This window comes from Zonotrichia albicollis, chromosome 12 (assembly GCF_047830755.1).
Source record: "Zonotrichia albicollis isolate bZonAlb1 chromosome 12, bZonAlb1.hap1, whole genome shotgun sequence".
NCBI lineage: Eukaryota > Metazoa > Chordata > Aves > Passeriformes > Passerellidae > Zonotrichia > Zonotrichia albicollis.
The window spans coordinates 12,298,210-12,325,189 of NC_133830.1; the positions used below are offsets into that span (position 1 = coordinate 12,298,210).

The window sequence follows — 26,980 nt, forward strand, 5'->3', positions numbered from 1 at the left end:
GATGGTGGTGTTGTGGCAATGCTGTGTTTGCCACGTGTGTAAGAGCCTGGGATACAGTCCAGGAGAAGTCACTGCATGTTGTATCCAAGTCACACTAATCTTTTGGTTAAAGGAAAGGCTTTTCTACCTTGCAGAATTCTTTAAGTATAATGAACACTAAATTACCATTACAAGTAATGTGAACTGACTTGTATTTGGGAGAACATATAAATTTGTTTCCTCTGAGCTTCTTCCACCAGAATAGTTAAGTAGGCAGACGTTACTTAAATGCTTTGCTGAAAGAGTTAATGGCATTGATTGATTTACTGATTGTTGTTCATAATGTGGTCAACTTCATTAAAACAAAAAGTATTTTTCACTGAATTTTGCATTCTAACTTGATGTTTTAAGTAGAGCATCTGCTATTGTTTAGTGTGAGCTTTCTGTTGTCACTGTTTCTTGTGTCACACCAGGGTGAAGTTATCAGTGATACCAAGAAAATAGTTCCCTCACAAGGGCAAGGTCAAGAGTGTAGGCAAAATACCAACAACTTCTAAGCTGTAGATTAATTCAGAGCCAGTATAAAAATAAAATTGACTCTAGTGTTTCCCTCAGTTCTTTCCTGGAAAAGTAATTGTGGAAGAAGGTGGGTATGAAAATAGTGGGAAGAGTAGTGTAGATATGAGTGGCAGCTGAAGAAACAGTGATCCCAAGCTCAGAGCAGTAGATCACTGAAGTGACGACTTAGGGCTGGTTTCACAGTGGCAGCATGAGCTCTGTGATCCTGTGTGATGTAGGTGGAGTGAGCTGCACCCAAAGAATGCAAAACTGGGGAGTAAAATCCTCCAGAATCAAGAACCTGAAAGCAGATAGGAATAGTAGTATTAGAGAGCAAACAGGCAACAAGTTAAGGGATCTTCCAGCTGCTTCCTTCATGGGTAGAAATTAAGATCTGTGGCAGGTGGCTGTTAGCTTATTTTTAAGGAAACTTATGAGATAGCAGCACAGATGCGACGTTCTACAGCTGTAATATTTCATACAGTGTGTAGTAGGCAATTGCAGTTAGTTGTTAGACATAAATGGCTGCATCAAGGCAAGAACCTGTTTGAGTTGTTCACTTGATCTGCTTGGATGCTGAAGCCAAGATAGATGAGCACTGGAAAAGAGAGAGCTACGTGTTGGTTGATATTTGCGTTGTGTGAGCATTAATTTTATTTTGATGGATTTAAAAAAATATGCTATGAAAAGCCCAGTGAGCAGACTTGAAGCCACACAGGTTTTCATAGAGATGGTGAAAGATAATAGGTTGGCTTTGATGTCTTTTCTCAAACAGGACTAAAACCTTACTGGCTAAAATTACTAGGTTGATGTTGACAGTGGAGCAGAGCCACAGCTGAGTATAACAAACACAACTCTGGAGCTGACTTATTCATGGCTATGTTTTTTATAACTTCTATTATTACAGACTCTAATACAGGATCATTTCAACAGTCACAAATAATAACAAAGAATAAAGTGATTAGCACAGAATTGCAACATTGTCCTCATCTCCCTGTCCTTGCTTTGCAGTCAGTTCACTCTGTTGCAATGTCTCAGTATCAGGCTGATAAAAGGACACGTTAAAGAAATCTGGAAAATACACCAACGTAAACCTCAGAGTGAGATAAGGAAGGCCCGGATGTGACACATTTACCAAAGAAACTCCTCTGCACTTCTCTTTTCCTTACTTAAATTTATCAGAAGAAGCACATTTCCATCTTGAACAGCACTTTTGAGTTCCATGGTTAGAGGTCATGTTCAACTCTCTCAATGGGGATTTTCATGTCAGAATGACATCACGTTTCTGTTGTTTTTAGGTAGTGGTAAGCAGCGACTTTGAGAATTTTGGGCCGTGTTTAGATATCAGTGGGGAGAAAGGAGTTAATAATTTTTTTTAAAACTGAATAAACTAAACCTGGTTGAGATTAAATTTAGACTTTATGTTACTGAGCAGTGAAATCTTTTTGCTACCAGCTCCTCCTGCATACACAGAAAGCATCAGGGTAATTTGGGATTTGAAGAGATTTTTACAGTCAGGTATCTAACAAATAGACTATTATAAAGGGAAAGTACTTATAGTGACAGCTGCCATTCCAGAGGAAGAAACAAAGATCCTGTGGAGATAAGAATATCCCATAGTGGAGGAAAGACTAGAATGTAGGAGGTTAGGTGTTAGAGGGGGTACTTAAAATAGAAAAGGAATGAAGCAAAGGAATATAAAGTATAGACTATAGAAAAGGAATAAAAGCAAAATCCTATCTTGGATATAGGATTGGAGAAGAAAAGAGGAGGAATCTGCAACTTGGAAAGAGGGATAGCCAGGGTGGAGAAAGCAAAGAGCTGTGAAAGAATTGTGAGAGAGAGTGGAAATGGATAGAGTACAGAAATGGAGGAAAGCTAGGGAGTACAAAAGCAGAGAGATGGATGTATAAAGTGGAGGCAGAAATGTGTAGAGCCCTGCAGGTTGATCTGTTCAGCCTTTGGAAGTGCTGACCCTGAGATGATAAGATGGTGTCAGTGGTGAGCAAATTGTGCCTGGGACTTGGCAGGGAGAAGAAGCACAAATATCTGAAGGGATAGGGCAGTTCAGAGGCAGGTCAATAATGAATATAAAGAAAACACCAGCACAGATCTTGACACAGAAAATACTATTAATTCTATTTTTGCTTTATCTTCTGATTACCATTAATTCTCACTGTCCTTCCCATCCCCATGCCACCCTTCCCTTAAAACCTTGATGCGGATAAGTGGCTTTCCTCTTCATCACTGTTTGGTGCTTATGAGCAAGAGAGATCAGGTGAATATGCTGCTCTGAGTGTCCGTGTAAATGATGTGTTATGTTGCTGTGTAGAGTGGGAAACAGCTTCATTTCACAAAGCCTTCCATCAAATGAGGATTACAAGTGTTCAGTCATCCACACACAATTAGATGTGAGGATCAAAGCTTCTGTGGTTTTTTGGTAGTTATGATACAGTCCTGAGTTATATGCTTGTATGCTATTTTCTACCACACTAAGAGCAGTCAGTTTTATAAACAAGGAAGTTTTGAATTCAAAAAGAATAAGAATCTCTTGAGAGTTTGAGATTTCAGCTGCTTTATCTGTCTCCCTTAAAAGTACCCACTTTGTTTATGCCAGCAGGATAAACTTCTAGACTTAGATATGCAAACGGAAGTCTTCAAATGATTGTTTAAAAAAAAAAAAAAAGATAAATTAGATAAATTTGCAGAAGTAGTGGTACACAGTGTTGCTATGGCATTTGAGTTGACTATGAAGAAACTGCCAGTCAGTCAAAAGAAGAGCAGTTACCTGAGCAGTGAAGAATACTGGGCTGCAGGCAGAACTGAAGAGGATGCTGGTTTTGTCTGCCCTTGTCTCTGAAATGCCTCTCCACTGTTCCACTGAGAGAGCATAATTTCCTGCATGCTTTAAGCAAACATCTGAACCATTATGATCATTTCTTTATTTCCTCCCTGCCACACACAACAGATTTGGCTGAAGATCTTCAGTGCTGAAAATAAATAGAGACATCTAAACCAACATTTTGTGCTTGAAACAGTTTGAGGCATGTGTTTAGTGCACAGTTGCCTGAAGATTGAAGATAATTTATTGCATTGAGGCTTCTTCCTATTTCCTCCTTTCTTGTTTCCTTTCTAGTTTTTAGAAGCATCTAGCTGAGCTGCAGATGTGGTCACCTGTGAGGAAGGCTGATCTAATTTATGAGAAACTTGTCATAAAAAAGTGTTAAATATGCGGAAAGTCAATTTTAGACATGCAAGTGGTTTCTGTGCTAGTTTTACTGCACATGTATTTGTGGGGGGAAAGGAAAGGTGTCTGCCATGCCAAATGAGAAGGATTCCACACTTTTCAGACAGTATTTGGAAAACAGTATGTTTTTGTGCAGGCTGGCACACTTCAGTTATCCCATTCAGAGTGCATGAATCTCAACAGGATAAAAAATTTTAAGAGAGAAAAGAAGTTTTATCCTGGCTTTAAATTGATGAATAATTGGATAAATTTATATTGTTTTTTGCTACCATAGAAAGCACCTCTGTACCTCTCCTGGATTCTGCCTGGATTTACTTAATTTCTGTATCCACTGATAGTTGTTTGCCTAAGCAATGATGTTACCTGTAACAGAAATTAGAAGTGGCGTCACACAGGCCTTTTTTCATACTTGTTGAAACAATGTTATGCACTACTGACACTAAATCAAATGTGCTTAAATACCATAATCTCTTGGTATGTCCAGTATGATTTTAAAACACAAAGTATCATATGCATTAAAAACACATGTGATTTTTTGTTAGTTCAGTTTACTCCTATGCCCAATTTAAGCAGCTTCCTCAGAGGGGGATGGCTACTTTGTCATTGACAGCGTGTTTTTATAAGTGACTGTTTTGTGTACTCAGAGCATAGCTGGGAGTGGAATAATTGTACCTGTTGTGACCTGGCAGTCAGCAATCTGTTCCTTCCCGTACTATAGAGAGACTCTGAGCAGAGGAGTCTGGCTGGGGTCCCTGCTCCCCATGGCTGCTCTCCTCCCTTTGCCTTTGCAGAGTCCCACCTCTTCTAACCTGCAGCAGGGTAAAGATACATGGATGCTTGATCCCTGACCTGTCTCCTCTCCCTTTGTCTTTGAACAGGATTCCATATTCCTTTTCTGCTTTCCGACAGATGATGAGTTCCTGTGTGCTACTCACTCCTTTTAGATCTCTTCCTCTGTCTTCTTACAGCGGGTTCAAGCTCTTCTGTTGCAGAGTTTCTCTCAGCCCTTCTCTTTTACTGCCTGGCTCGGCTCAGACTTGCCTTTAGTCTGCCCCTGTGGAGGAGCTGTTGTGCTGCTGTCCAGCTCTGCCCTTTCCTGGGCCGGGATGGCCCTGATACCTGACAGCAGAAATGGTCAGAAGCGATTCTGTAAGTCTGTTCTTGCTGTTGTTTCTTGGGAGCACTGCAGGAGCAGGGAAACTTTGCTTCACACCATTGGTAGCACCAATGTATGGAGCACTATGAATATCCTCCCGTGATACACAGTTTCTGGTTCAGAAGACAGGAGCTTATATGGTACCAAATGTTGGGTTTGGTGTCTCCCTGCTTAATCTATGGGCGGAGTTTTAAATGGTGTAGCTTGTTATTGGTTTTGGTTTTGTACAAACCACTGGAACTGTTGTTGATTAGTCACAAGACTAATTTCTCTTGGAACAGCAAGGTTTATATTGGCACACAAATAGAGATGCTATCAGAAATTCATTGTGTGGCATTTGCGTAACTGGATAGCAGTCAGTTCCATCTGCAGTTTCAAAACACATCAGAATTGTCATATTCTTAATGTATACACTGAATTCAAGTACAAATTCAGAGGGACCAGTTATAAAATTTGAAGAATTAAAAATTGTTTTATTCCAAAGCCATGTGCTGAGTCAGCATGGCTTAATCACCAGAACTTGTACCCACAGTGTGTGATGCAATATTAGCCATGTCACAGTAGAATGTTTTATTTGGAATTCCAGCCAAACATGGTTTGTTGATATGTGGGATTCCTAGGCCTGTAATAAATGGCCACATTTCTTTGTAGGGTCAATGGGTACTGAAAGTTACAAGGTCCTCTGCATACAGTAGGGTGGCGACAGGAATGGGCTGGAGCGACAGCTGTGAGTTGTTTATAATTAATTACAAAGGGGAATGATGTTGATTGACCTTTAGACTTCAAAATTCCAATAGTTGGGGGCTCAGGCAGACAAACCTGTGCATGTTTATGAGCTATTACTGCTCTGCTACCTAGGGAGTGCTGTACTGCTTGGGAGTTTGTACTGACTTCATTAACTCAATTCAGTAGCTGTTTTATTAAACTTTCACAACTTTTACATCTGTGAAAGAAGACTCCCAAGAAGTCATCTGTGAGATAAGTACATAGCCATTAAACTGTCCACCTAGTTTACAGAGATGCTTCCAAGTCAAATACATGGCAGTTATATTTAGATTTATGTTTCTTGGGGCAAGAGTATTGAGGCCCTTACAGAGCACTTGGCTGAGGCATTCCTGGAAAGACATCCACAGACTTTGACACCTGCAAAACTTTTCACCCATGACTTTTGTTGTAAAAGGTAGATATTCTGCTTACAAAAGCTCATATATTCAATTAGTACCTTGATTTTTTTCTGATAATGGAAACACTATGATATTTCCCATTGGGAGGGGTTTTGTATAATTCAATTTTATCTTTTCAAAGAATGGATTTTTTTTATACTTCATACAGTCATTCTGCTATTGCTGTAGGGTTTTGTTTTATGGTTCTTTGTCAGTGCTTTGTAACAAGTTTATTTTTGCTCCGGGTGTGGTTTGTTATTTATAGTAGAAATATTCTGTATATGCTATAAACCCTCCATGCCAGCTATTTTGCACATACAAACAATACTGAGCTAGAAGCAGCATGTGATAAAGCAGATAGGTCCAATTGTGATTCTCTTATGCTAAGTTGGATGTTCTGTTATAGAGCAGATTTCCTGTCTTTAATCATAGACTGGGTGTTACCTTGTACTCCTGCTGTCATTTACAGTTCTTTTCTTTGTTCAGCAGCAGATGAACTTGACCCCTGTTCAGTTTAACTCCAACCAAACTCTGCCCATTTCTTTGTTTCCCCCCACTCCATCAGTGGCTGCTCTTTGAGAACACGTGATGTGAAATTACTATTTCCTATGACTTTGTTTCAGAAACCTCTAATGGTTAACTGAGTGATGCTCTTGTCCAGTCTGAGAAATCAACATTTTAGAAGGAATTTTGAACTATAAATTGGTATTTCATTGATGCTACACTCTTTCATATTAGCAGTTTTATTTTCAATTGTCTTGTGCAAATGAAGGGCTGCACACATGGGCTTGAGATGATGCTGTGTTTGCTTTTACTAGTGATGCTTGCAGGAGGACTTGGTGCTATCACAACCTGTTACAAAGATACATTGTTAATGTGGCTTTCCATTTTCCCCAAATTGTTTTGATGGCTTGTTGTCTAATCTCCTAGTGCTTATAGTACAAAGCCTTAGTGATCATTCTAAGTTGATTGTAAAAGTTTTCAAGTAGGTAATGCTTAGGTATTATTATTTGAAACTGTGGATTAAGTAAAAAAAAAAAGTAAACAGATGGACTACAAATTTGGAAAAGGTTTCAAAAGTATATCCAAAGACAGCTGGGAAATCCTCTATACTGGAGGTTTTATTCTAACATCTTCCTCTCCATTTGCAGTCCCTCTGCAGTCCCACAGGTTCTAATTTAGTTTGTCAAGTTGTACTTGTGGCTGAAAGCTAAACAAAATCCTTTTAAGGACCAGGAGAGAAGGAAAACCTCCTGAAAAGTTCTGAACTTCTGAAACAACTTATAAACAGTCCTGAAGCTGATGGGGAAAGAAAAGAAAGTTGGAGTTCTCAATTTTGAGGAAGCTTTTTGAGGGGGTTTGTTGGTTTGTCCTTGAGGACCCCCCTTCATTCCAAACACAGAGGTGCTTTTGCAACCAGAATTGGTCAAACATCTCAGTTGTAGGATGAATCCTAATTATTTCTGAACATAAGAGCAAGATTCTTCTGGAAAGCTAATGGTGTGGTTAGAATGTACACAGCAGTTAAAAGTGATGGCCATCTTTTAAAATCTGACACAAATGCTTAGTAAAAACAATATGGTGGTACCTTCTATTTATTGCAGCCTGGAAACAAATTTTTTTATTACGGTAGCAACCAGATAATAAGGTTTCTGTTTTGCTGGATATTACACAAACATAGTAATAAGCTATTATTTCTCCAAAGAATTTACAATCTAAGCATGTGAATGAACATACTATTGCATTTCTTTAATAATAATCAATTAAATTTTTGGTATAAATTAAGATCTGTTGAAGCTCTTAAGATTCATTCATGATGACAAATCTTTGTAATTCCTGGGTTCTGTTGCGTGTTTTGAAATGGGATATCCCATTCCTAATGGAAGATGAATATAATATGATATGTATATATGCAGTCTATATATTCAGTATATATAATGTGATCCTAACATGATGTGAGGTATTGTTCTCAGTATATGTAAAATGCTCACTTAAAAATATGTTAGATTGTTTTTGTTGCAAAAGTTTTACAAAGGTTGTGTCTGTCTCTTTCTTGATGGTAGTTAATTGTAAAGCTTTTCAGAGAGAGTTAAATTTAGCATTCTTAAAACACTTATAATGCACAATGAGAAAACAGTCTCAATCTGTCTCTGTGCCAGCAGGCTCCTCACTGAATTTGCTAAACTTAATTCTTTTCCAAGCACTGTTTTCAGTAGTTCATAACCTTAAATATTCTCAGAAGTAGCAGTCATAAGTTTCAGCAAACCCTGTGTCCTCCCAGAGCCTTCCAAGAGTCCAGAGCAGAGCTGTAGCCTTGTGCAAAGGTCACGGAATGAGGGCAGTTGTGCTGATCCTAAGAAGATTAGATTGCATGTCCTGACTGCAAGGATCCTGGGAGAAGATGGGCAAGATCTGCAGGGCTTCCTCAGGCTCCTCAGCTGGGCAGTGGCTGCTGCACTTTGGTGTGGCCCTTGCTTCTGGACTACTACTAAAAGAAAAAAAAAATATTCTCAGAAAAAATAAAAATTGTCTTCTAAATGTCTTGAACAAATCATGGCAATCTTTTCCCCATTCTGGGAAGCATCATCTGAGCTTTCCCTTGATCTTTATCTCTGGGAGAGTACAGGAGAAATGACAAACTCAGTGGTTTGTACTAAGGGAGATGGGATGGGCAAATCTGGATGTCTTGCAGGGAATTTGCTACCAGTGAGTGTCTCTCCCAGCCCTTGGAAAGAGCAGGTCAAACCTCAGAGCACTTGAGAGGTGTACGTTTCCCTTTGTGCAGTGAAATACCTGGTTGCTGCAGTAGGGTACTGCCCTGGAAAAGAATTTTATGTGTTTATTTTCCTATTTGTAATATCTGTAATTTTAAGAACGCTGGAGAAGAAAGCAACAGTGAATCTGCCTAGGCAGCTTTGCTTACATTTTGCTATGTTTTTTGACACAGCAACTGGAAACTGTGTGCTGTGTGAATAGAGACTTGTCATGTGCTGCTGGTTACAGACACTGGACAGGCTTCAGCCTTATGCCACCACAGTGCAGTGGGCATTTTACAAGTGAGAATACTAAGGCAGGAAACTTTCTGAAACAGTGTTGTCAGATTTGTTTTAATTAAAAAAAAAAAAAAGGAAAAAAAAATAGCTGGTGTTCATCCTTTGTTCTTGAAAACTATAGTTACAGCAATATTTAATTCCCTTTACTCAGCTTTGTGGATGTTTTGGCTATTATTTGATCCTGTGTTCATGGCACTGCCTTGTTTCATTTCATGTTTGGTTGGACTGGACAGAACTGCTCTAACTGCACAGGCACCAAAGGAGCAGCTTTCATGTGTTTACATATTCAGAGTTTGTCAGTTCTGATTTCTGGACCTCATTCTTAGGATGAAGTTGCTGTCTGGAACCTAGATAGGGTATCTTGTATTTCCTTCCTTGGTACTTGTGTGGCTGTCTACAATGTAAGTTCCAGAGGCACTTTCTTTCAGGTGTGCACCCTTGATGCTGCTGTCAACAAAGTGCAGAGTGCCTTGGAGGTGATCCTTGTGCAACTGCAGGGAAAAAACACAGATAAAGTGTTTTCTTCCTTTAGACCTTAGAAAGCAGGTTTTGCCATCCCATTAATTTGTGTTGATTGATACAGGCAAGGGGCCAGAAGGCTTTAAATGTTGTTTATTAGATTGATGAGAAAAAACCTGACAGCAATGTGAAATCTGTGGTATCTGCCTTTAGGCTTCTTAAATTCTGATGGCTGTTGAGGCAGGTGGTTATAGGCAGCCTAAGGAGTAGTGCAAGTGCAAATAGAAAGAAGTACAGCAAGTTCAAGTCTTTACATGTTGTGGTCTCCAGGAAGTGGAATACAGAAATCCAAATGTTACCAGGAAATCTGATTGAGAAATGCCTGCCTACCTATCTTCATCTTTGGTACAATTAAAGAGCTGTGGATATCAAAACACTTGAAAAAAAAAATGCACTCCTGTATTTGATTCTGGGTCAGGTGTTACCAAATTCTGATAGTAGAGGATTAGGGTTTCCTGTATGGGATTAAAGATTATTTAAGAAATAACTTTAAATTAATAGAGGCTAAATAATACTTGGAAAATTTTGTAGGCTTACATACAGAGTTTATATGTATTTCCTTGGAAAGTGTACTATGTTCTGCTGGCAGGGTCTGAAAACAAGGTGGCTAGGTTGGGTTTTGCCTCACTTTTGGGCAGAGAAGACAGGCCAATAGCATTCACCAAGAGTGTACTTCAGTAATTTTTAAGTCTTGGCCTGAAATGTCTGCTTTCTGAAAGATCCTTCAGTTAGTATTTTCTGTCTGCAGAGATGTCGTGGCTCCTCTTCTCAAAGGAACTGGTTGCTCACTGGTATCAGTTTCACCTTTATCTTCTTCCTCCAAGCTCAGCAGAAATTTTTTATTCAGAAGAAAGATTGCACCAGCTCACTAAGGACTTGTTTTCTTTAAAGATGAAATTTGAATTGCTGTTATCTTGCTACCCAGATTAAACTTTTTTTTACATTCTTGCCCACTGGAAGAATGCAGAATTCTGCTTATAGCAAAACCAGCTCTGTGTTTGTAGATCTGAGCAAGTCACAGAAGACTAAATAGGATAGGGGCAGATCCAAAGTGAGGTGTAATTCTTTCTTTCTAATTATATTGAATTTCTAGGGATAAAATCAAAGTCTGCACTTGTACTTACACACAAAATTGGGATGCTTTGCCATGCTTATCTTTGCTCCTTTATTCTAGACTGATTCTAAAACAATCAGTTCTTAATTTTTACTGTTATGCCTCCCTTAACAAGCTTCTCCTAAAAACATCACTTCTCAAATGCTAAAAAAAAATAAATTTGTCAAATAAATATTTAAAAGTTCTGCCCAGTATCTACCAGCAGTTTTGTGTGCTGAGACATCTGCATTTGGACATAGTTGTCTGCCCTTGAGTTTAAAGCCTGTTGCTGTATAAGAATTGCACTGGTGGAGGTGGATTGTTTCAGTTACTGAGGCTCAGAGTTCCCAAACACCTACCTGTTATTTTAGAAACCTGTTAGTGTTATCTTTACCTTCACCATACTGGTGCTGTTCACTTATTGGCCATTTGTAAAACACTTTTTCTGTTTAAAATATTATTGGGAACCAGCATGTGAGAGAAAAACCACACCAGAGATAGACACAGCAGTGCAGATCAGTTTCTGAGACTTGCAGTGCACGGCAGGACAGGAAGCGAGAGCAAACTGTGAGGCTGCATGGGGAGGAGTTCCTGCCGAAAACCCAGGGACAGACAGAGGGACTCCTTTGTAGCCAAGGCTTTCCACTGTCACACTGGAAATTGAGAAACCTGCTCAAGTCTGAGTACAATACAAATAACTCATGGTGTGGTGCTGCTTATTTGTGCATCATCAGGTAAGCGTGAATCGGGATCGTGGAACTTTGTATTTTGTGTGTAAGTTGGAATTGCACAGACACTCCTTCCAAGCATGCCAGGACTTAAGATTGGGTATTGATTAAACCAAGATGTTGCTTGGCGGGAATGTTTCCTTGTGTAAGGGAAGAAATTTGCTAAAAGTTGAGGTAACTTTTAATACTTTGCTGTTCCCAATGGGATGGAGGACGGTTTATTTTTCTCTCTGTATTCATTGTTTGTTGCTGCAGGGTGATGGGTTTAAGTCTTTGCTTCTACTTATCTGTCATACCCGTGTAAACATCTCTGCCTCAGTCTCCTAGCCTGAAAATGTGAATTTTAGCTGATGCTATGGCTTAAAGAGAAATATTTATAACAAGATGCATTATTGTCTCCATTGTCAAAGTGAAAGCGGTGACACATCCTACTTACACTGTACTTACACTGCAGCATGATTCTGCTCTGTAGCATGTGGGTGTGGCATCACCTGGAAAACTGGGTGCTGATATGGACACTGCAGTTTGGAGAGATGTGGCCAGAAAAGTAGCAAGGTTGATAGTAACTGTAGAAAACACAGCCTTTGAGAGAGGTTTAAAATATTCAGTGCATCTTGTGTATAGAAAAGATGTGAGTATAGGCTTATCTGAGTGTGTGTAGACAATTGCGAAGTGGGCACTGGTTCTCTGTACTTGCCAAGTGCAGCATGGGAAGAAATGGGCTTTTTTCATGGCAAGGGAGATTGAGGTTAGATATTTTGGGGATAAATGCTTCCTGATTGTCATGTTCATCAAGAGTAGAACAAAGTATAGAGTTAAAATCTGTAATTTCAAACTGCTGTATAAAAACTTTCCTGTCTTATGTGTTGCAGTGGTTTGCATTTAGTACTTGTTTGTTCTTAATGGTTTGTGTTGAGCTTTGATTTTGGACTGTTAATATGTGAATAAGAGTAGCCCATTAGGGACACCAGTGAACAGATGTGATCTCAGATTTTGCAGCTTCAGCCCCAGTTTACAGCAACCTTTCTTGGAAAACTTTAAAACATCCTCTCATTTAGGAATCCAAGTTATTTCAAAATATTTGTGTGTATGTTGACTAAAACTGTACTTTGAAGTTCTGAGAAATCTGTGATCAAGGCAGGGGGCTGTAGTGCAAGGCAAATCAGGGATATGGGAACCTTATGGCTCTACAACACCTGATAGGAAGCTGTAGCCAGGTGGGGTCAGTCTCTTCTCCCAGGTAACAAGTGACAGGACAAGAGGAAAGAGCCTCAGGTTGCACCTGGGAAGGTTTAGATTGGGTATTAGGGAAAATTTCTTCACTAAAAGCACTGTCAAGCACCGGAATGGGCTGCCTAGGTCAGTGGTGGAATCACCATTCCTGGAGGTCTTTAGAAGCCCTGTAGTTGTGTCATTGTGAGTTAGTGGTGGTTTGGCAGTGCTGAGTTAAAGGTTGGACTTGGTGATCTTAGAGGGATTTTCCAACCCATGGGATTCTATGACGTGATGTTCAAGAGCCTGTGTGCCCTGCAAGTGCACAAAACCTTCAAGGATAGAATTAGAGCATTAAAACACCCCAACTTTGATTATTTTTGCTTTTACAACCAATCCTATGCTAAACTCCCTCAGCACAAACATACAAGGCCAGGAGCTGCAAATTCATCACCTCAGCTTGCTGAAGACTAAGGAATCCAGGGATGTTTGCATGCTGACTGGTTGTGTTACTTGGAGACATACAGAACTGGATCTGACAGATCCCAGCTGAAAAGTGTTTGAAAGAAGAACAGAAGCTGAATCTAAATAGTGTATGGACTCTTTCACATTGCATCTTATTTTTTATTTATATATTTGGTGAGTTTAAAATCATTAGATATTGATTGTGTTAATTAGAAGAATAACTTATGTAGAGTGTTCAGATTTTGGCTGAGAAAGGATTCTCACACAATAAAAACCTCCTGTGCAGAAGAAATAAATGTGACTTATTTAGCTGAATTTGGTTTGGACTTTACAGTAAAGTTTGCAGAAGTGTCAGTGTATTTAACTGTTCTAGATTCCAGTTACTGGTCCTCTCCCCTGTCTTCCAAAAAGGGGAAGGAAGAAGGTTAAATAAAGACAAAGTAAATACCAGTCCTCAAACAAAGCTGTGCTAATCCTTGTCCTTACAGCATCCCGTACATGCACACCCATTTCCTGTTGTTGATGTTAAACACATTGAATATAACTTTCATTTCATTGTTCACTTCAGTGTTCCTTTTACATTGCACTGGCCGGAAAATCTCCAATCCATCACAACAAGCAGTGCAGAGCAGAGCTGCTGGCTGTGCCGAGGGGAGGCTGCCCAGGAGCTGCCATCTTGGCCAGCAGAGATGTGATGACTCCTGGAAGGGCTTGAAAAGTGTCAAAGTCATCAGTGGCACAGATGACCTCGCCTCCATTGCGGTTTTTGCTGTGCTCTAACAGAGCAGAGTCTGTTTTTTCATTTGTTTGTTTTCTTTATATAATATCAGGAACAAGCAAGTCCTGTTCCTAGCACTGGTATCCAGGGCTCCTGCCAGCTGAACATGGGCAGGGAGGGAAGCTGGACTGTCCATGCTGTGTCCAGCTCAGTGCAGAGTGCAGGCAGGTCATCTCTGGCACTTTCTCCTGAAAAGCAATAATGTTAAAGACTTTGTGTCACTCCTGAGAAAATGAAACCTGCAATGTCTCTGGTATTCCAAACAGGACAGGGCCCTGGAAATATACATGGAAATATACGTGGAAAGTTTTATTATAACACTAAAGAATTTTTGATTGCAAGTTCCTTTTGCCAATATAACATAAAGAAATGTGATACTGAAATGCAGGGTAACAAGTTCTGGACTTGAAAAATTTTTGTGTTAGAATTCACTATTCTGAGTTTATGGTCTCCAAAAACATACATGATGCATTATTCAGCTAGAAAAGGCATCATGCTCTGGGAAAACTCATTTTAAGATGTTTTTGTCTCCTCATCCCTCAAACTCTTGTTGGTGATAAAGCCACAGAAGAGGGAGGGAGCTCAACAGGGAGGCTCACAGGTATTGGCAGAAAAGTGAGTGACAGGCTGTGGTGAAGGCCAAGAGGGCTGATCTTTAAAGGTGGAAGAAGATCCATCTCTTTGTGAAAGGGCTTAAACTCTAGAGAATGAGTTGTCACTTTATTGTGAAATTGAAATTGGCTATCTTGTAACCAAACCCTGTAATCAACAGGAAATGCAGATACTTCTTGTTGGGGATTGCACCCTGAGCTGTTTGTGTCATTAATATGTCACAATCTCCTGCAATACAGACTTTCTGGGTCTGTGCTTTATATCAGCTAGGCTCTAGGGTGTTTTTTTAGGTTTGCTTTTTGGATTTTTTGTGTCTTCTCTGCCTTAATTTCATTTTACATGCTTTAATGCCAGTGAGCAGGAGTCTGATATGATGGAAAGTGTCTAATCCCATGTGAGGCTTACTCTTTTTTTCAGTATCATTCTGGCTTGGAGCTGGGCAGTGCAGCACCACTGCTGTCTCTTCTGGTTCTCTTCTGAACTCTGCTTGGTGGGATTGTAGCCCATCACCTGTAGCAGGAAATGTTAAATTAGTGATCATTCAAGTAACCTTAAGAGAAGGTTATTAATCTCTTGCTTAGCAATTAGGCTGGATCCAAGGCATATTTCATTAACTGAGTAATAACACCAGGAAAGAAAAATGCTGGCTTTTAGGCTGGTTTTCCTCTTGTATTAGGAAGATTAAACTGAAATGTTTTAACTTTTCTGTTTGATGGCTGCGTCATCTGTTAAACTTTTGGAAACATTTAAAATTAGCTAGGAGAATTGAAACATTGAAGCAGTCCAGTTTGTAGTTTACTCTTTTCACCCTATACCTCCCTTTTTGTGTTCCTCTTGACATCTGTTTTGTACTATTTGTGCCTCATCACTGGCCGCTGTCCTCACTGAGTCCTCCATACTCTGTGGTGTAACTAACTGGGAGCTTGATAATTTTCAAATCACATTTGAATGTGATTTGAAATGGAAGCAATGAAAACTTGAAACAGATCTTGTAACACAGAAGCAACAGCAACTGGAATTTTTGGAGTCATTAAAAGAATAAATATGGTCTTAGCAAGTGGTACTTTTCAGGGCTTTTTGAAGAGAGGTCCATGTGTTGGTTGGATGGGTGTGGATGCACTGAGAAGCTACAAAGAAGAAAGAATGAGAATTGTAGTGTCTGAATATTCTTTTGAATTTACCAGCATCTGTACATGTTAGAGATGTAAGAATTAGAAGGGTGCTTAGAAGTGCACATCTATATTTTAGTATACAGATGTGGATGTTGCTGATAAAAATAATTACACATCAAGAGAATTTATAGGCTAACTATGTTTAAAAAAAAGTTGTATAAAATTTGTGATAAAAATGTGACTAGAAATTCAGATGGAAGTCTGGATTATTGTTGTGGTTTGATGTCTTTCTATAAAGAAATTATGTGCTCCTGCCTTCTTCTGAGCTGCTTCAGCACCAGCTGTGATTCTTAGGGCATAAATCATCAAGCTTTGGGTGGGAAGGTTCCTTGTAGATGTAGAGGGGTTCTCAGCTGGCTCAGCAGATACTGATTGCTTTCTAAAATTAAAAGAAAAACAATCATGTAATAATGCTGCTTTTCATGCAGACATAATCCACCCTTTGGAGTGTGGTTTAAACCTGGCCTGTGATGTTTGACTTTTTATCAAGTCTTTGATCAGTTTTTTCCCATCCTTCCACATTAATCCCTTTTGATTTTATCTTTGCTCTACCTGATCTCTTCAAATTGTTTGTCTTTGTGTAGTTTTGTCTTTTAATTTAGTGTGATGCAGATATTGTCCTTGATAAAAGTGTGCCATAAGCTAGACAGGAACATAAAGCCCAGAGTAGTGAATCTCTTCCTCCCTTCTTCTCAACAGTAAAAATGACACAAAACTTTGTTAGCTAAATGGTTTCCCTTTTCTGTATTATTGTAAATGTATATATATGTATATACACTTGTTATATGTGTGTTTACATAAAATATGTAAACATTTTATATGTGTATGTAGGTGTGTATATATGCACTTCTACTTATTTACATTTACTTAAATAATAAAACTCTGTTATTTTAAAAAGTTATTTTCTTCTAGTTAGCAGTATTGAAGTGTGTTCAGGTGTATGTTCTGGAAAGGCTGTTTTAGAAAATATTTTCATATGAAAACAATCTGAAATACAGGCTAATTGAATGGTTTCTAATTTTTCTTTGTGTTGGACTTTTTGTGTTGGGGACATGGGAAAAGTCTGTTTCATTAGAATGGATTTTGCTATGAAAAAAGACTTAAAGTTTTTAGTGTTTGGTTTTGAAATGAGTCTGTCTCTGACTAAGAAGGTCTAAGGGTATGATGTGCCTATGCAAATACATTATCTTGAATTGTTATTTGTTTTGGTACCAGTCTGTGTGCAGACCCATTTCTAAGCATCTAGAATGGAGAGATGATTTTACAAAAGTCAGCAGCTCTCCTGAAAAGCATTGCTTTCCCCATTACAGGATGGGTTTTGTCAAGCTATTTTTGTGCATCTTCACATTTCATCTCCCAGGTGGTAAAGTATAAATCTGTGATATTGATAATTAAAACCCTGTGATGGGCACTGTGTTAATCCAGCCTTCCTTATATGAATAAGGAATAATGTCTTATTGCTCTAATTCCTTTAATGAAATCAATACTTTAATATATAATTGGATATCTTACCTTCTCATCTCCTGTGAGATAATTATGGAAAGCAGCTCTTTCCTGCTGTGTTAAGGCCAGGAAGTCGTGTCTGTAACTGTGGATGTAGTCACAGCCTTTTGGGAAACAGTATCACAAACATTAGGATTCAAAATTATGGTAGAAAAAGCTTTTTCAGTCAGAGGTTCATTTTCAGATGCAGGTAATGCACCTGTGTGGTCAGTCAGAAAACAGACACATTTCTCATCAGAACATGTACTTGCTACTAGTTTCATGCAGATGTGTGCCCATTTTTTAAGGTCTCTAAATACTGGGCAAGAGAAAGTTATCCAAGTGTTCCAAGCTTTCCTGTTTTCCCAGCAAGGCAAACAGCATCATAATATTTTTCAATTTAGTCTGGTTCATGCCCATACAAATTCTCACAAAGAGATGCTCTGTGGTCAGACGGCATTGCCCTCTGCCCCCAGCCCAGTGTGGGGTTACCAGGGTGGCATTGCCCTTTGCCCCCAGCCCAGTGTGGGGTTCCCATGGTGTCCTGTGGTCAGTGTCACTCTGCTGCAGGGGGGCACTCTCATGTCAGTGTGCTGGGGGTGCTGGGGGAGCAGGGCTGCAGGGGGACTGAGCCTGCCCTGCTGGACCCTGCTGTTCCTCCTCAGCCTGCCCTGGGCTCTGCCAGAGGCTGCTGCACCAGGCTGAGCTTCTGGGCTGCTTTGGGGAGAGGTTTGTGTTGCTTCATGTGCCATGTGGGTTAAAACAGAAAATGCAGAGCAAGAATCAAGGGATGATTTTGTGGGACAGGCAGATTCAGGGGTCAGTTGCATTGTACTATGACAGCTGAGACAGGACTTGTAACCCCCTTGGGGAAAAGATCTTCACAAAGAGCAGGGATTAATTTAATGAGCACCTTATGCTCCCTGCACAATATCCACTGCAGTCTTTGCTTCTAATCCACTTATTATGGGCAAAGAAATTTATCTATGATCTGGTAGCTCAATTATTGCTTTTTGGGTTTTTTTTTGCCATGGAGTTCTGCCCCCACTTATACAATGATAATAGCTCTTGAAAGTCTCAGAAATATTAAATCATTAATCTTGCCTGCCCTGGTTAATATTTAACAATTTCTATTTGAAATGACTGGTGTTGCATAACCACTGAGGCTCACAGAGAATATAATGAGTATAATATTTGCAAGCTTCCAGATAACATTTCATATTCAGTAGCTTTTATATTAAGTGTGTAGTAATTTTCAGTAAGTAGAAGTTCTAAGATAAAGTGAGGAATGATCCTTTGATGAACACAGTGAAGTATGGGGTAGAGCAAGAGATCTATTTTGTGGAGGCTGTCCCTGACTTACTCAATATGTAATTGCTTTTCCTACGCTTTATTTTTATCTTTTCATTGCTTTTGGTCTGTATATCACAGCTGATACTGATTTGTATCAACTCAGGAGTATATTGATGTTTACTATATAATCAAAAATGTTGCTTTTAAATAAGATACAAGTATTTTAATTCCTGCTGACTCCATTTTGTGCTGTGCTTTACCTGAATAGCCCTGCCATGGATGTTTGTCCTCATGGCCACTGCTTTGGCCATGGTACCTCTGTGTTTTGGACCCAGAGCAGTTAGAGCCCACACACAGTTGTTGTGTAACCTTCCCTCTGCAGTAAAACCATCTCCTGCCTCATTCAAGTTCACTTTAATCCTGTGGCCTTGCCTATTACTTCATATTATGTAATTTATAGTCTCAATCCACTTTGCTTAGAGCTGGCCAGTGTTGGAAATGCCACCTTCTGTGTTAATCTGTAACCATGTGAGTGCAGTCAGAATCTCCTAGTTGGTTGTTTAACAAAGGAGCTGCCCGTTTGTTGTGTGTGTGGCCATTTGTCCCACTCCGTTAGCAGTGAAATCAAGTCTAAGATGTCAGACTTAAAGCATCAACATCCCAAGCTGTGGATGCAGTTGCATCCTGCCCATCCATGCACTGGAAGCATCAGTTAGTGTAGACTCAGGTCCACCAGGTCCATGCACAATTTTAATTTACCCTTCTCTTGTAGAAAGCTGTATTCCAGTATTGTATTCCAAATCCAAATGCCCTTCATTTTTACTTAACCTATGTCCACTGTTTGGAAGGCTGGTACTTGCCAGTTTTATAATTTCTTTTTGTGAAGTAAAGACTTGGTGTAGACTTAAGTAGAATCAATACATGATTTTTGAGTACAAATGAATGATGCATGCATTTGGGTCCCCAGAATTCTAATTAGGCTTGAAGAACAGTCTGCAAAATGTTCTAGAATGCAACTGGAATCTTAGGAGATGTTACTCTGGGCAAAGTAGTGACCTGACAGATCTCATCCCTGATTTGTGTTTTTCACAATGAATTCACATTTGCTAGCCCAAGAATAGTAATTCAGATCTGTTTATCCTGTGGGGGAAAGAACCAAACCTTACAAAAGATTGATACAGGATAAACAAGCATAGCTCAGTTCATAGCTCAGTGTGGTCTGGTCCAGAAATTTCTGTGTTCTAGTCAGTGCTTTAACTTGTTGCTAATAATCCATACTGTAGCAGTAAGAGGGATTTGATTGTGCTTAGTCTGAGGGTGAAGAATTACTTTCATAAAACACTTCTGACTGTGTAATGTGGTGACAGAACTCGTGGTCCAGTTTCTGGACAATATAGTGTAAAAACAGAGCTGTTGCTGACTTGGAAATGATTGTTTAAAAAAAGTATCAGGAGTTTTCTGAAAAAAAAAAAAAAAAATTGTATTTAATTGAGTCAAAGATCTGCTGAAAACCCGTGAGTGAGTAAACATAAAAGGTTTCAACACCAAGGGTTTTGTTTTAAAAGAGTATGAGATCAAAATGTTTGGATTTTGTGATAAATATTCCTTATCTTTTCTCATCAAAGAAACAGTTCTCAGAAACCATATGCTTGACCTTGTAGATTTGAAATTGTTTCACTGGGCTTCACAAGAGCTGGGGGCATGGACACTGGGGATGGGGGAGATACAATTTTTCTATCTTTTTTTATTTTTAATAAGAAATGCCTTCATTATGTGCAGCTTCTACCTTTTAGCTGAGCTTTGGACATCCCATAACCTATGAACTCTGTATGGCTTCTGTCTGGGGTTTTTGGTCTTTAGATTGTTCATCTTTCACTTCTGTAGACTGGAAATTAAATCCCAGCTATAATTAGTGTTACTGCTTATCTCTGGTTGACAGTGGAAGACAACACAGCTGGATAAATAAGAGCCATGTATATATTCTGTGACTTCTCCTGTTTCCTGAAGCTTCCTGGCCTGCTCGACAATGCAGAGCTCTGTTGAATGACATTTCACACTTCTCTGAAGTGCATGAAGATTAATCTTGTGGTGAACCTGTGAAATGACACAAGGGAGGGCTTGCCATTTGCAAACCCAAAACCTGAATATAGAGCAGAATGTAATCACTGACATGGAGAGTGAAACCCTAACATGCACTCATGCGATTCCCGCAGTACATTTCACCTTTTATATTCACTGTCTGTGGATAGGACTTGATTGCTAAAGGTAGCCCTTGAAAAATCTTATGTTTATGCTTTCAGCACAAAGTGTGAGTTTCTCTTCCTAACAGTGTTACTGGTTACAAAAATTCATATCAAGTGCCAAAATACAGTTTACAATATGGAGTAATTACTTATGCTTTTAGTTAGAAGTAGGTTTCTTAATTGCAGTGAACCTATCTGAGCAGAAAAGGAACAGCATTTAATTCTCTATGTGCTAATGGGTAGCTTTTCAACTTGTGAAAAGAGAGTTTATATTCACATGCATGGTGATTATAATGATAATGAGAGTAAGTTAAATAAATATAGACATATATTTATGTGTATGACATCATAATGTATGCTTGTCTTGGGATCAAACCAAAGGCAGTTGCTACTGTTCATCAAAACTGAGCTTTCTTTTCATTTTGCTTTATAGAAAAAACGGAAACAGAGTACTCAAGATGAAGATACAATCAGTATTTGCAGCCTGGATACAAGTGTGAGTAATTTAATTCTCTTTTTTGCCCTCCCTCTCTACCCCTGAAACTAAAATATGGCTGTTAGGAGTATTCTGAAATCAGCCTGTTCCATCTTCTTAGCCGTGTTGTTTTCATACATAGCACAAATAACTTGTTCTGCTTGTTATGAAAAAAAGTTTGTTATATTGCTTCTCTCATTTTCTGTATTAAACCTTTAAAAGAAAAATGATGTCATAATGACAGTTTATTGTAAAGCATTGACTCTCTTATTAGTAAATAATTAAAATTATAAAAGGGCTTTGTGAATGCAGGATTTAAATATAGACCTTTTATACTGTTGAATGGGTGTATGAGAAATTCCATTTCAGTTGTCAGTGGTGGTTAATGCAAGCTGTAGGAACCAAACTCTTTCTGTTGATTATGGTGGGTGTTGAATCAAAGTATTAATGAGGGTAATTATGCAGTAAGCAGCAATGTGTGTTGTTTTTCCTGTAAACTTGTGACATAAAGGTACACTTGAAGTTACAGTTTCAAATTCATGGAACTAAAATAGAGGTAGGAAGATTTGCCATTCCTTCTGTTCAGTGTTTTCATCAATATTTGCAGTGTTCTGTTTACAGTCAGCTGTTGAACCAGTTTTCCTTTTCTGTAGACCTCTCACATAGTCATAATCTCTCACACAGACAGAAAACATTGTGGAAAAAATAGAGAATCAAGACTGCTTGTTTTAAGAGTTTTATTTATTAGCAAGTGTCCAACCTAGTGCTGTGGTTTCTTTAACGATCAGATGTTAATTTTGGTTTGAAGTACACCTGTTCTTTGAAGCATTAATTACATTTAAGGGCTCACCTGCCTGGATGGCTGCAGACAAACAGAAGCTTTTGCAGGCACTTCAAGTGAGCTGGGTGGAATCCAGCACTATTCTGGAAATCATAAACCCACAGTAGCCTGACCTTGTCTGTGAGCTAATACTTAAATGTTAGTTCGTCCCATCAGACTTGACATTGGGCCCAACTTCAAAGGAATTGTCATTCCTTTAAAGGAGTTTGAAAGTAATTGTTATTCTTCAGGGAAAATTGGAAAGTGTTGATTATTTATTATTATTTTGGACAAATTGATAGTTTTTAGATGCTTAACTCTAAAAATGGAAAGTGTTGGGTTTAACTAGTTTTATGTTTCTCGGAAAAGTGTGTATTTTATTCTTGGGTGATTAGGACAATTAGGTAAAATTTCCTTGTGTAGAATCTGTTACACTGCTGTAGAAATATTTGGATAAATATAGCTTCTCCTTTGGCTAATAGCTAAAGATTTAAATACTGCTTGAAGGGGACAATTTCTGCTAATAGAATTCCTGGGGGAGAGTGATCTAATGTGGTCTTAGCTCTGAGTTTGCTCCATGAAAATACAGACAGAGCACTGAGCAGAGAGAAGTTTGTGGTTTTCTGGTGAGCATTAGATACAGCAATAATAATAGCAATGTCTTTCATTTGCAGTTATTAAATACCACTTAACATTTATAAATTATTATTTTCTTAGTATTGCTTTTTTATGTAACCATTATTACTGCCAAAACAAATATGAATCTGACAAGAGATAAAGTAATTCACTAAATATTGATCTGTAAGACCATGACTAATAAAACCATTGAATTTGGATTTTCATTAAAAGATTTGTAAATCCCTATTTTAGGGGGATCTTGTCAATAAAATGCGTGAAAGGCTGTTAAGAAAACCCTTCTCACTGTCATCAAGGCAGAATTTCACTGTTTCAATGTAAATGCAAGCTGGAGTCTGTGTTAGAAAGTAGGGGTGAGAAATGAATGGGTGAAGAAGTTTGAATCTTTCCTTAGAGTGCTTCAGAATCACTCAGGTCAACAGGGTGAGGAATATCCCATGAGGATATAAAGGGTATGCATTGCATCTTGAAGAATGATCATTTATTTAAATGTACAATTTATGTAAACATTAGTTGATTTATCTTTTTCTGCTTGAGATAACTTCAAGCTTGTCACCCCTTTTTCTGTTACCGGGAAGTGCTGATTGATTTGTGCTGCACAGACTATATTGTGTCCTGTGTCTCTGAGCTTACCTTGCCCTGAGCTGCTGCACATTGCAGTACTGCAGGTTCCTGTTCAGCACTGGCTGTGCCCTCCCCTCTGACAGGAGCTGCTCTTAGGGCCAGTTTGCCTCAGGCTGTGCCAGGAGACTTAAACTGTCAAGATAAATGACTTGGAGAGGGTGGGTGCCTTTGGTTAAGAAATGAGCCTGGCATGTGAATTTAGAACAACACCCTCAGGATTTTTAACTTCAGGTAATGGTTCAAGTGTGCCCATCAAAACCAGGTGCTGTTGACATTAAAACAAGTTGGACAGGAAGAGTTTACATTTTCCCATGACTTGTGTTCCTGCCCATTAGATTATCATCCCCCCGAGCAAAGAAGGACTATCACCTTTGTGAGCCTCCTAGACATGGCAAATAAACTTTTGTTTTTCCTTTCATGTTATATTTTTCTTATGATTAATGATAAAGACAGTGCTGAGAATGCAGCTAGACTGAATACCAAATGTCTCATGGTTTGGGAAACATTGGAGGGTCTTCTAATTGCACTGTGGAATGTTGTGGCACAAAAGGGATGGATGGAATCTGACAGTCCATGGCTGAATAGCTTACCTGTGGAAGCATTTTGTTCTCTCTGTGCTTAAATGTTATTTATATTGAGTAGAGATGTGTCTTTTTGTGTTTTGGGTTTTGGTTTTAGAGAGCCATAGCTTAGGTTATAGGTAATTCAAGATTTCTGTTATGAGGCAGAGTTGGCTCTCTTTTGTTCTCATGTTTGTGATGGCAAATTTCAAAAAGAAGGAAAATGTCAAAAAGAATCAGTTCATACCTCACAGAAACCAGCTGTGGTGGTGTTATGCAAGGTCACTTTTCCTTTCTCTGTTGCCTCATGTATAGAGTAACTAACTCCCAGAAATGGAGAGGGGGCTGAAGAAAGGGGTGAGAAGAAGTGTCTAGAACAATTGAAAGTTTGGAACAGTTTCTGTTTAAAAAACAGTCAAATATACTGGAACTTATATAAACTGAAATCAAATATCCTGGGAACAAATTGGCGCGTGATTAGTTCCATGCGAAATGGTCTGTGTAAGGTTATTTCTTCCCTTGGGAATAAGGGCACAAAATAAAGCTGTTTGTAGGTTCCTACCAAAGCAAAAGCCATGCCACCACACAGTGGCACAATTCTGGCGCAGGGTGTTGTGGATACCAGAGGTTTTGCAGGAGTTCAAAAAAAACAAATAGGGTAAATTCATGGAAGGAAAAACTGCCAAGAGCTGTTAGACTGAGTGAAGCCACCCATCTGAGGAAGCCCTTGAAGCTGCATATTTCTGAGTCTGGGAGAGCAGACTGTGTGTCTGTCACCAGGTGTTTACTCTGCTTTCACATGGGCAGCCTTTTCTCACTGTTGCTGGGGAAGTGGTGCTGGCCTGAGATCCATCCTTAGCCTGTCATGGCTGTTCTCAGGAGACTTTGCTTAGCCCAATGCAATGCCTTCCTTTCTTCCAAGCAATGACAGCTTTGAAATTACTAGATGAGGGCTCTATGCTTAATTGGAATCTTTGGATTATAGCATGATGTAAATAATTAAATGTTCAAGTTCCTTTGTCTAGCAACTCTCTTATGCCCTGAAAAGATCTGCCAAATTGTTTCTTCAGTGCATCATTTGTTTTCCAGGCCTAAGAATATGAAAATTTGAATGCATGTGTTCCTTATTACATGTTCAGATTTTCAGTGAGATAATGATAGATCATTAAAATTTTACAAATAATAAATTGGTTATTTTTTATTAAATATTGTATGTATATAACAAATCAGTATATTAGGCTCTCCTGTGCTGCACATTGTCTGGTTTGAATGACTGCTGGTCTGGCCAGGTCTGCAGCTCCCTGTGCTGCTGATGTGAAAAGCTGGTGGTGCATTCACTCTGTGCTGGTTTCACAGGCATCCCCTCAGGGGTGCACCTCGTTTTTGTGCTTGGCAGTGGAAAGATCTGGCCGTCTTTAATGTCCAACAATCCAGTTTGTGTAAATGTGTCTGGTGGCCACCTTTGTCCAGGACAGGGTGGGGGTGGCAAAGAAAGAAGCTATTAACTATTTAATGACTGGATTACTTCATACCTTGGAAAGCAACATCCAGATGGGTCTCCTGCCAATTACGTCATCATGTGTCTACAGTCCTTTTACAAAAATAGTTCAATTTTTTTTTTTTTTTTTTTTTATGACTGACCATTGCCAGACATACCTGTCTTTTCCAAGGGAATAAGTCATACTGACAGAATTTCCTTTCACAGGAAACACTGCTTGGAGCTTTGCTGACTCAGGACAAGGACTGGTAACCTGAGCATGTTAAATGATCTTTGTATTTGTTTAGTGATCTGGACTGGCATTGATGCTTCAGGAGTTGATGAAGTGGCTTATTAAACTGACTGGTTCGACTTGGCTCATTTTATTGCCAGCTTAAATAAGTGGATTTGCAAATCTCCTCAATGTCAAATAGTTTGTGATAACTTGTGACAGATATGGCCAGCAGACTGTGAGGGCTGAGTGCATGAATGGACAAGGCCACAGCGGTCAGGAGTTTATTTAAAGGGAGATGTGCCTGATACCTGCCATGGCTGTGTTCATGTTGGCCTCCACTGGGAGGCTTCACTCAGTCAATGGACTTCAGTCTGTCCAGCTAACTCAGCCAGTGGTGTTTGATGCTTGTGCTCTTAGAATGGTGATAGCTTCTGGATCTGTGTATGCTTAATGATTTAGAGACACTATGTAATTAACCTGGCTTACAAAAACTTCACATTTTATTGCTGTCTCTTTAAAGGCTGGGGAATTGGGGCCTGTAAACTGAGACAGCTTTAATGATCGTAGAGGGCAAAGTATTTTTTGTATTTCAAACACCTCAATGAGCCCTGCTCTATATTCCTCCTGTTGCAGACATTCTCTCCTTAGTTGAATTCTGAGCAGCTTCTGGATTATTTCTGTCTGTGCTTTTGCTCCTTATTGCTGCTGTGACTTCTGTTCTTTCCTCATAACCCAGCATTGAAATGTGGTTCTTCATTCAGGGCAGCCTTCTCCTGAGCCTGGTGCAGCACTGCAGGGCTGTGCTCCTTACTCAGGCACAGGCAGCTGGTTCTTTCTTGTATTCCATAGCTATACAGTTAATACAGCCCGCTGAGCAAAGTGGTGGTGAACACTGTTATCTGGAGATCACTGCGCAGAGCACTCAGCAAGGCACTTACCAGCCCTGCATTTTTAATGGCTGTTCTAAGGGGGTAACTGCATGGCTGAAATCTTGTAATGTGATGACATTGTGTGCCTTGGATGGCTGAGCTCTGTAAAATCATAAGTAACTCAGGAGATTTCCAGAACAAAAAGCTGATAAAACATAATACAAAACGTGGGCTTTTCAGAATAAAATTGTACTTGAGCAAAATTCCATCCGCAAAAAGAGTCAGTGCAAAAGGCTGCAGTTCTCCTCTGCAATTGGTTCTATGCAGATCTGTTGTAAACTCATGGAAATTACTGTTGTTGTTATTTTGAGAAGAATCATATAACAAATACATGATGAACTAAACTTTTAAAACACTTTCATAAATAAGGTAAAATTTCAGAAGAGCTATTTATTTTTGTTCTATAGAACTATTATTACTGAAAATTAAGCTCTGCCAAATACTCACTTACCACTGAGTGAACTGGAAATG

General features: G+C 39.1%; 1 protein-coding gene across 1 annotated transcript in view; it reads left to right on the plus strand.

Moving 5' to 3' along the window:
* The window catches only part of ARHGEF3 (Rho guanine nucleotide exchange factor 3), a 109,039-nt gene that overhangs the window by 36,133 nt on the left and 45,926 nt on the right, over positions 1-26,980 (plus strand). Inside the window, exon 3 of the mRNA XM_074550225.1 lies at positions 21,187-21,249. Within this exon, the coding sequence (XP_074406326.1) occupies positions 21,187-21,249 (63 nt within the window). The remainder of the gene's footprint in view (positions 1-21,186; positions 21,250-26,980) is intronic.